The sequence below is a fragment of the Pristis pectinata genome, chromosome 3 (genome assembly GCF_009764475.1).
Source record: "Pristis pectinata isolate sPriPec2 chromosome 3, sPriPec2.1.pri, whole genome shotgun sequence".
Lineage (NCBI taxonomy): Eukaryota > Metazoa > Chordata > Chondrichthyes > Rhinopristiformes > Pristidae > Pristis > Pristis pectinata.
This window is the reverse complement of record NC_067407.1, coordinates 92258305-92268591: the sequence shown is the minus strand read 5'-3', so window position 1 is coordinate 92268591 and position 10287 is coordinate 92258305. Positions and strand designations below refer to the sequence as shown.

Genomic DNA, 10287 nt, shown 5'->3' with positions numbered 1-10287 from the left:
CTCAGCTCAGATTAGCAATACTCACACAATTAGTGATAAAACTTAAATGTCCACCCTGAGTTATAAATTGTGAAATTGACGGAAGCTAAGGTTCAGTCTTAAGTTATTTGATTTTCATGAATGATGAACCTCAGGCTTACGATTATATAATCTCTGCCTCAATGATTCTTTTAGATCATTGATATTATATCTTGCGATCCACGATGCTGAAATTGTATTTTAAAGGGGAATCGTTGGGCACATGAGGGAGAATAAATTGCAGGGTTACAGGGAAAATTAAAAAATGGGACAGATGGGATTGCCCTGTCAAGGACTGACATAGACCTGATGGGCTGAATGGAATTGGAATTGGTTTATTATTGCTACTTGTACTGAGATACAGTGAAAAACTTGTCTTGCGTACCGTTCATACAGATCAATTCATTACACAGTGCATTGAGGTAGTGCAAGGTAAAACAACACAGACTACAGAGCAAAGTGTCACAGCAACAGAGAAAGTGCAGTGCAGGTAGATGACAAGGTGCAAGGTCATAACGAGGTAGATTGTGAGGCCAAGAGTCCATTTTATCATACTAGGGAGCCATTCAATAGTCTTATAACAGTGTGATAGAAGCTGTCCTTGAGGCTGGTGGTACGTGCTTTCAGGCTTTTGTATCTTCTGCCCAATGGGAGAGGGGAGAAGAGAGAATGTCCCGCGTGGGACATTCTCTCTTTATTATCTTTATTTATTGGGATATAATTGTGCATAATGCTAACTTTTATTTGTATCTGTGATTGTCATTTTAAATGTCTTAAATTTCCTTTAAAATTTCATTTTCAATATGAATGCTTAATATTGCACCTGTGCAAGAACCTTTGATACTTCATTGTTGATCATATGTATCCAATCTGTATTATCACATCAGAAAGGTATGTTGCAGGAAAATTTATCACAATGAACACTTTCATTCCTATCTCATCACATCTACTTAAACAGAATGAAAGGCTAATATTTCACATGATAGACATTGAAATTGAAATCAGAGTTTTAGACTGTTTTTTCCATGTATCCAATAACGTGATATTTATTCCCTTGGAATGATAAGTGTAAATTAATGGATTACATTTTCTATACACATACGTGGAAAAATTCTAGCCAATAGTTTCATGACCCAAAATCTATTTCTAAAGGATTATTCTTATATTTTGGGATGTGGTAGCAGAGCAGCTATATTACTATTCCTAAACACTGGATTAATGATCTGGGAACTTGTGTTCAAAACCCACCACAGCAGATGCAGAATTTAACTTTAGTTAAACAATTAAATAAAACTGAAATGAAAAGCTGGGATTAGTAATATTGACCCTTAAATTACTGAATTGGTGTAAAACCCTTAGTGGTTCACTGATGCCATTCTTACCCCACCTGGCCTGAATGTCACTCCAGACTCCTGGAAATGTGGCTGATTTTTAACTGCTCGTGAAATGGTCATTCAGCTGTATCAAAGTTGCTGCACGTTGTGGGAGTACCTTATCCAAAAGCACTGCACTTATTCATAAAGCAGCTCACTGCTACCTTCCAAAAGGCAATTGAGGATGGGTAATAAATGCTGGTCTTACCAGTGGCATTCACATCCCTGGGATGAGTTAAAATAAACTGAAGTATTATGGATAAATTTTATGTTACTGATGGTTTTAAAATCACTAATTAAGCATTTAGAAAAAGAATCACAAACAATCAGCAAAACAAAATAATCTATGGGGTGCTTCTGAAGCCATTTTCAGTAATGTACAGTACGGCGTTAGCTAGGGAGAGTGATAACTGCATTTTATTTAGTACTTTGCAAGTATTATTTTAAAAGTGGTGTCCTGCAAGCATTGTGTTCAATACTACTAATGATAACAAATAATCTACTGAGCACTTTTACTTGAAGGAAATATACTTGAACAATATGTGAAAGCTCTAATTCCTTTTTCTAACACAATAAAAAGAATGAACTTTGAAACTGAAATGGACATTACATTTCATTCTTACAAACATGAACGCTATCTATGAAATATGTTTGTTGATTGACAGCATGATCCACATTTCAAAGATTGAACTGCAGATTTTCAGGCTTAAGTCTATTGAATATATGTACCTTAATCTATCCTGATACATGATCGAAACATTCTGGGGACATAAGTAGGTATGTTGAATGTAAATGTGTGACAAATATATATTAGTTTACAAATGGGTTTGATGACCTCCACCTGGATATTTTATCACACTACATCAGTATCCCGTTTAAATTAAGTGGTAATAGTTTTATTGATTTTATTTAATGTAGGAAGGAATATTTAATCTATTTGGGGAAGTCAATTCAAAAAGCAAACATCGAATCTGTAAATCAGTGCAATTAGATATGTAAATAGATTTGCACAGTTGTTCATTTGCAAAAATTATAATTTTGTATTTATTAAAATAAATTACTTTAACTGGACGTAAACATATATATTAACACACTTATAATGGGTCATTTATGTGATTGTGTTCTGTATATCTTAGGCAGTCAAGTTTTATCCTGTAAAATTTCACAACTTGACATAAATTAGACCCAGTGCTAGCTCTGAAAGATTTAAACATGCCCCGAATATCAAAATCACGTTTAAAATACTATAAAGATATTATTAAAACATTTAACTGCCTTTGATATTCCAGGGCACTAATTTTCTTTTCACCCAGCAATTAAAAGAATTAAACAAATCTATCTCAACGGTTTATATTTTAATCAATTACATGAATTTATTATTAAAGCTTCTTCTGAACACCAAAATTCTTCCAAATAAAAGAACAAAACAGTGTTTAGATTCAGGTAAAATATTTCTGCTGTTGGTATTGTCTCCAGAATAAAACCTCACTGAGTATTGTTCTCGACTGCATTTCACAGTAATAAACTCATCTGGAAAAACTCACGCTAGAAGCTCGGACAAATGCGACGAGATGGGGTGATTAGATTATGTTACTGAAATAGATCCTGCCCGTAGTTCATTCACATGCAAAAATAATTATTGTAGAAGGCTATTGCCGTGTCTATAAAAGTTTATAAATGTTGGGTAAGATTGTTAATCTTCGGTGGAAAACATTTTGCTGTGCGTCAAACATCCCGCCTCTGTAATGAGAAAGATTCAATGTCAGGTATTGTAGCGTCTTCTTTTACTGTCTCTGTTGGGGAGATTGTTACTGTTCCCAGACTGTACAATCCAAACAGCTTTTGAATGCTTAACCAACATTCGACTGCAATATCTCGACGGAACGTCAAAAATCCATGACTAAATGCAGTCAGGGGGTTGTCTAGGCCTGCACTGCTCTGTTCAGAAGCAACTGCGGGATGGCAGGAAGTCTGCAGATGCAGTCTCCAAACACAATACAGTGCAGATGAATTTTAAAATGAATGTATTGACCTTATGCAAACATCCTTTAAGAAACAAAATCTGTTTTCTTTAAATAACTAGAACATTATGTATTATACATGTATTTAAATTAATTATGCGTTTGTTATATTTATATACGCACGGGAACAGGAACTGAGTTTTACAAATATCAATAAGTGTAACACACAATGTCAAGAACCAGGGAGGCAATATCTGGACATCTAAAACTTTATTAATGATTGTTATTTTTTGAACATTCAGACAGAAAAAATGGATATTAACGTATTTTGCAAATTTGTGCTTACGAACTTGTTTGAGCAACGCAAACTGATACTTTTAAAATGACATAAATCATGAAAATCGCTGCCCGTAATTATCCTTTGATCTATAATACTTCAGAAAAGCGTCAATTAATTAATGTGAAAGATTTTCAATTAATGCGCCATTTACAATGAATCTCCAGCACTGACACCTGTATAAGACACGAAGGCAGAGAAAGTCCGTGCAGAGAAAAACATGGGCATCCGGCGGATCATTTATTTGTTATGTTTGGGCCAATATTTACAGCGGCGGAAGTGAAATAAGTAACCACAATTAATCAATGTTATACTTCTATCTATTGATTAAACGCATTGATACATATAAATTACAAATGCAAGAACTGAACTCGTATTATAAATTTAATGCCAAATCGCATTACTATCGATTGGTGAAAAGAGTTTGTTCTAACAAAAATAATAAGAGCAAAGCAAATTAAATGTAAACTAGACAGCTAGTGATTCGATACAGATATCCGTCGCTTTGAATTTCTGTCGCTTTGCATTTCCAAAAACCACAGTCTGGATTCGAATTGTTACTAAAAATCATTCTGGTTCTTCATTTGAATGTGGTCGCTCAGGTTGCGCGTATATTTGCTTTTAAACATACAGAGTATCACAGCTTTAAGCGCTTCAAAGTGAACAGCTCAGTGCCGCGACTGGAATTGAAAAGTAACCGCGTGACAGTGCCAGAAAGTTAAAAAGTGACAGGTTACAAATCTCCAACCCCACCAGGACGCCCTCATCAACGTGTTTTAATGCTTTTATTATCGAAATCAGTCAGAAATGGGGAACAGGCCGTACAGTTTAAGCTCGTTAAAAAAATCATTGCAAAGTTCATAGTTCAGATGAGATTCTGTAAATAAAAACTTGTGGGGTTTAAACGCAGTCAACGGTATTAAACTCAACAAGTACAAGGAATGGGCATGATGTTGAATCCGATGGCCGGCTCTCATTCGTTTTTTGGAACCTACCAACGGCGTGTTGGAACTGTTCAGTGTTGGTGGTGTTGTGCCGATGCCCTGCAGACGGCGCAAGAGATTCAGCCTCAGAGAGGATGCGGGAAGCGATAAGGATCGATCTCTACCGTCGCCAGACCCGAGATCGGACGCTTTATTGCAACCCGTCAATTTTGTTGAGTGCAATTTTAACCAGTATTTTTTTTTTGTTTACAAACCCTTCCATAGAATTGACTTCCACCTTGGTTATTCTTAAACCCTTCAGCTTAAGCGAAATAAAAGTAAAAAGTATTACGTTGTGTACACTTTAGTCCATCATCAGGAATGTGATCGAGACCTCAATTTATCCCCAGTTAATGTGAGGCGTAAAGTAAAACATCTTCTAGAAGAAAAAAAGAGGAAAACCATTTGCTTGTTATATTGCTGAAAACAGTCAGGAATCATTAACACTGCGTTGCCTGAAGGAATGTTCCCCACAGTGTAAAACATAACACTCACTGGGGCGTTTGTAAATCTTAACATATTGCAGGTTAAAAACATTCTTATGTATAGATAATGATAACTTCCACGTTGAGAGGTTTTGTAAAGATTTTTGTTATATTTTGACGTATATATCTGCGCTGGAAATACTATTAATTGATGTAGTTGCCAAAACAGTTTATTGTAGCAAAAGACATCTGCACTGTCGACTTTCCACGAACTATTTTGACTTTTGTTGGCCTTTTAAGAATAAGGCCAGAATTCAATAATGCTACAGCTATGTTTCTGAACACAAAATCAACAATGTCCCGTCAAAGCTGTGCTCATTACAATCGCAATGCGATTTTATAAGAGTAAATTAATCGATATCTTGACTCTCCAGTGACTCACAATTTGGGGACACGCATCATTTGCCAATTGTTAACTTCCAGTTTGTCTTAAAAGAATTTTTTTTTTGTTTAAAGTTGTTTTTATTCCCGGATTATGACGTCCTCATCTTTGTTTTATTTTGCAAATGGTGATGGGACCAACCAAAGAGCGGCGGGGCTAAATGCTGAGTTACCACCATCCTTGGAGATACTGTCCGGACAGGGAATTTCTTGGAAAAGTCGCTTTTCCTGAAAGCATTTCGGACCGGAGCAGTAGAAATGTTGCTGTCTTGTAACCCAGGTTGACCTCTGGATGACACAGGGAGTGGACAAGGGAGTCCTCTGTTTAAAGAGACGTTTCAACCCCCACCCCCAACCCATCCATGAAACCCCCCTCAAACAAATACAAAGCGCAGCCCAGCCATTCAAAATCTACCAAATAAAAACCAGTGTACCACGTTAACCAAAACGACCAAAAGTTTGTTTAAATCCCGCTTCCATATTAAACGGAAAATTGTTAGGCTTGTCAATAAAGGCGACACACGCCAGCCGTGCCCGATACCACTGGACATCTAAACTGGATGAAACTTTATGTCGATGTGCAGAGGTTTTATATATGTATATATATATACCCGTTTGTCAAGGTTGCTTGCTGGAAAGTAAACCTCAGGCGCAGCTGAAACACGACCAATGGAGAGGAAACCTTTAACAATGTTTCACAGTGTGAAATCTCCAGGCCTGCTCGGAGCCCTGGCCGCATTATTCCCTGAACTAATGACCTTGATTAACTTCACATGAAATTCTCTCTTTCTAGTTCCCCCCCCCCCCCCCCCCACAACCCTCCCTCTCCTCCCCTCCCCTCGTTTCTTCCCTTCGCCTTCCGGCTTTCTACTTTAGCTTTTCGATTGCCATCAAATATTATCATATTGGCAGGCTGGGGGGTATGTGAGCGGGAGAATGCCAGCTTTGGGTCGAGCCTACCGAGTGGCGGGTAGGCTTTTGCTCCCCTCGGCGGGTGTGCGCTTTACTTTTCCGTGCCCGAGAAGCACCCCATCTCTCTCCTAACCCACCATAGAGAGAGAGAGAGAGAGAGAGAGACCAGAAGGAGTTTCAATACATCAGGTAAACCAAAATGCCAATGCACCGAAGATAGGAAAACTAATGCTCATCCATAGAGCTTGTCGGTTTCAATTGCTACAGGACTATCAAATAGCGACGATTATTAATAAATAAGATTCATAAATAAATCGAATGTTTTCACATCCAAATTGGGCATTCTTGGATTTCAATACCAAGTTTATCATCGACTGGATAAACAGATGTAGGGGCATAATATTTTGAAAAGATATATATATCCTGTGAAATTTACTGCTAAGAATATAAGTTCAAAAATGTTATCAGTCTCTGATGTACACCCACAGACATACACTGACTTTCACATATACAATCTGTGTAGATAGATAAGTAAAATGTAGTTGTAATAAAAGTCACCATTACCTGCCAAATATTGAAATAGTTGTTATGCATTCCAAAAAAAAATTAAAGGCTAACTATACTGACAGGTTTACAAATCAGACATTATAGAACTTAACTAAAACGTCTTCTATTATATAACTATAGATGAAATACATCGAAAATTGTTCACAATATTCTACACACCTTCAAGTGGCCAGGTGCGTTAGAGAGGATGCGATATTGTTGAAAGTACATATAAGTAACATGCAATATTTCCATTCTGGTTTAATTGTCGCTCCCTCACCCATTTTACGCTTTGATTTCACTGAATGAGAAGTGATGTTACGATTAAACTGCCACAAAAGTTTGCGGACTGCGATCTGATTGTGTAGAATTGTAGTGGAACTTGATCAACGTGTTGCCAGTTATAAGCAGGCTCTATTGCTTCATCCGTTTTAATGGAGGTTGATTGTTACAGCGAGTAGTGATTTTATGGTCAATGTATTGCGACTGTCGGGGAGACCAGGCACGCTACATTCCCCAGCCCCTGCCCCCACCCGTCCCCCGTTTCTAGCCATAAAGACTGCATACTAACTTTAAAAAAAATCCTCTGCAGACGCGATTCAAGTAAACAATTTTATATCACCGAACGTTACACTCTAAAAGCAAGTAGCTTCCTATCTCGGGTAAGGGAAGGTGGGTGGAAGGGGATGGGTGCTGGTTTATATTTGATTGGATTTGCAAAGACATTTTGTTTCACTGGAACGCACGAGACTTTTGATTTCGAATAATTTGTTTTATTCTTTTAAGAACCGTAAGAAAAAATTATCTTCCTACCTGAGACACTCGATTTCTTTTAACACGCGCAAGAGTCGGATTAGGATCTGTTATCATTTTCCGGTCGTATGCAGGAGTCCGTCAGAATTATGTAGATTGCACGTTATCCCTGGAATGTTATTTGATTATTTTTTAAACAAATAGTGCGTGTTTCTGGTTTATTGTTTTGCAATCGAAGGGCCATCGCTTGTATTTTTCATTGTCTAATGCAGTCATTGTTCACAACTTGTTGCAAATTTTGACATTAGTAATATCTCTGCAACTTTTAACAATGGACGTTCGGTCTTATGAGTCAATATTGTTTTATTTCATGTGTTTCCCCCCTCCTTTCCTGCCAGTTATCCAGGATCTTTCTTTGACAAGTCTTTTTTCCTACACACGCGTTTTAAAAGCAACTTAGAGTGAGGCTTAAACAATCAGATGTAGCACCAACAAAGAAAACTCTCCTTTTGCAGAAGAAAGTTATTCTAATAGATATGCTGAAGAGGGGTTGCTCTAAAGAGCTGGAGAGGGGCTTTTTTGGACCGAAGTGAAGCTTGTGGGATTCAGTCAATACTGAAATATGGATCCGCCCCATTCATCAGTTTAAGCCAATCAAACAAGCGATTTAGGCATGCTATGATGATTGATCACTCTCCGAGCCAATAGTATTACGGCGCTTCCGCGCCACTCTTTGATTGGACGTTGGTTCCAGCTCCAGCGCCCACAGAGCTCCGGGCTAGCTCATTTCCCTGTTAGACAAGGGGTGGGGGGGAGACAGAGAGAAAGAAATGCAGAGCGTGAGTGACCACAACTTTCTGCATCAGGCACACATCTAGGCAACACCTTTGTGAAGTAATACGAGCCAATTCAAGCAACGGGATGTGCGCGTAATTGTTGACTTGATCTATAATTAGGCATAACAATTGACAATTGAAAGTGACAACGAGGAATAGTAAAACGCATTAAACTAATAGATTTGAGCAAATGAACATCCCATTCTGGGAAACTGGTGGATCGCTTCTGCGCTTGTCATGAACCAGTCCGCGGAATAATTTTGCAACACTCTTTGCACCATAATATATGACATAATAACATTATCTTATTAGAGATATTTTAACTCTAAATAAAACAAAACGCAAAAGGCAAAGCTGGGTGAAATGTAAAGCTACACGGTTTGGCCACGTTTATTTAGCAAATACCAAAAAGTACGTCTTATGCTGGACAAATTACCTTTTTCCTATTATATTGCCATCAACTCCAAATGTTTTCGCCACTTCTACCGAGCTTTCCAACAATCTGCAATAAATGAATCAAATAACATGGGTGAACATTGTAAAGTTAGCAGTGGAACGAAAGGAGGAACAACAGAACCCGCACACTGTTGAAAATTGACTGTTCTGAAGACAGTGCGGGAAAAGTCAGGAGTTCGCTGAGGATTATCAGCCCAGTGTTCAGTTTTAAAACAAATGAAGGGAAATGTAAACTGTGCAGTCTTCTAGCGAGGGTGCAGGATGTGTACCTGCCGGATGGCGTGGTTTGCATTGCCTTTGCTCGGGTGTGTATATGTGTGTGTCTCCAGCTCTCTCTCTCTCCCCACCCCTCCTGTGTATGAGAGATGAGGTAGTCCGGTGCGCATTGTGTAAGACGCGACCTGTTATGGCCACCACTGCTTCCGGGTTCCAGCATTCTCTCCAAATCCACCTCTGGCTCTGCAACGCTGGGGCAGCGGCACCGGGCCCTTTAAAGAGCTCCAAACTCCGGGGAGAGTGAGATTCACGGTGCAGCATCTCTTCGAGGCGCAGGGCGCTCGCAGCCTCAGTGCACACATAAAGGCGATCCGGAGCTGGACTCCCGCGGGCAGATCCCGCTGCCATCACTAAGGTGTCCCCCGACCAGTGGAAGTGCACGGCGGATCATCATTCATTCACTACCTTGACAACCTTGCCTTGATTGACAGCTAGAGTGGCAAAAAGCCATGAGACTCGGCAGTTTTGTTTGAGGGGCGCTTTTGCTCGCTTTTGGGGGACGAGATTCTCTACCCGCCGAGTTGCTGTGGTGAAAAACAATATCTACATATCGATATATATATATATATATATATATCTTCGCTGATTAGAAATATTTTCCTTGAGTACATCCAAGTTAAGCCGAATACTCTGGGGCTGCTCATCCACAAGGACTACGAGGATCTTGATCTGGCTTTGGAGTGGCGTGTTTATTCCTTTCTAATATTGGCCCCATAGAGTACAGCTAAAAGTGCCACAGAGAGAAGGCTTCGAGGCAGGCCGATGGCGCAGAGGGTAAGTATTTATGGTGCAGTTTGTAAAACAATTGCCAAACGCGATGAAACTGAGTTGCGGGTTGCTTCGACAACACGGCGCGGTACTTACTGGTTCTGCAGACCGTTCACGTAATTTTGTATGCCCTGTTCTGTCAAGAACTTTGAGAATAAAGTTGTATGGTGCGTTTCGTAGTTTTAAGTTTGTCGAAATGCTG

At 39.0% G+C, this 10287-nt stretch overlaps 1 protein-coding gene and 1 long non-coding RNA gene across 8 annotated transcripts in view; one reads left to right on the top strand and one right to left on the bottom strand.

The window, feature by feature from the left end:
• Nucleotides 1–3663: 3663 nt before the first annotated feature.
• LOC127568335 (uncharacterized) lies at nt 3664–10280 on the bottom strand. Of its 4 annotated transcripts, none has more exons than XR_007955999.1 (4): nt 10182–10280; nt 9022–9087; nt 7810–8540; nt 3664–5051 (listed from the first exon to the last, which is right to left on the bottom strand). It is a non-coding gene; the product is annotated as an uncharacterized LOC127568335 (long non-coding RNA). The 4 variants fall into 4 exon arrangements; XR_007955998.1 differs by lacking the exon at nt 10182–10280 and adding an exon at nt 9311–9367; XR_007955996.1 differs by lacking the exon at nt 10182–10280 and having other exon boundaries at nt 9022–9303.
• Nucleotides 9454–10287, top strand: part of LOC127568334 (homeobox protein Meis1) — a 196956-nt gene continuing 196122 nt past the window's right edge. For all 4 annotated transcript variants that reach the window (XM_052011954.1, XM_052011953.1, XM_052011956.1 and 1 more), the window contains exon 1: nt 9454–10091. In XM_052011954.1, the coding sequence (XP_051867914.1) occupies nt 10080–10091 (12 nt within the window). In that variant the 5' untranslated portion in view covers nt 9454–10079. The remainder of the gene's footprint in view (nt 10092–10287) is intronic.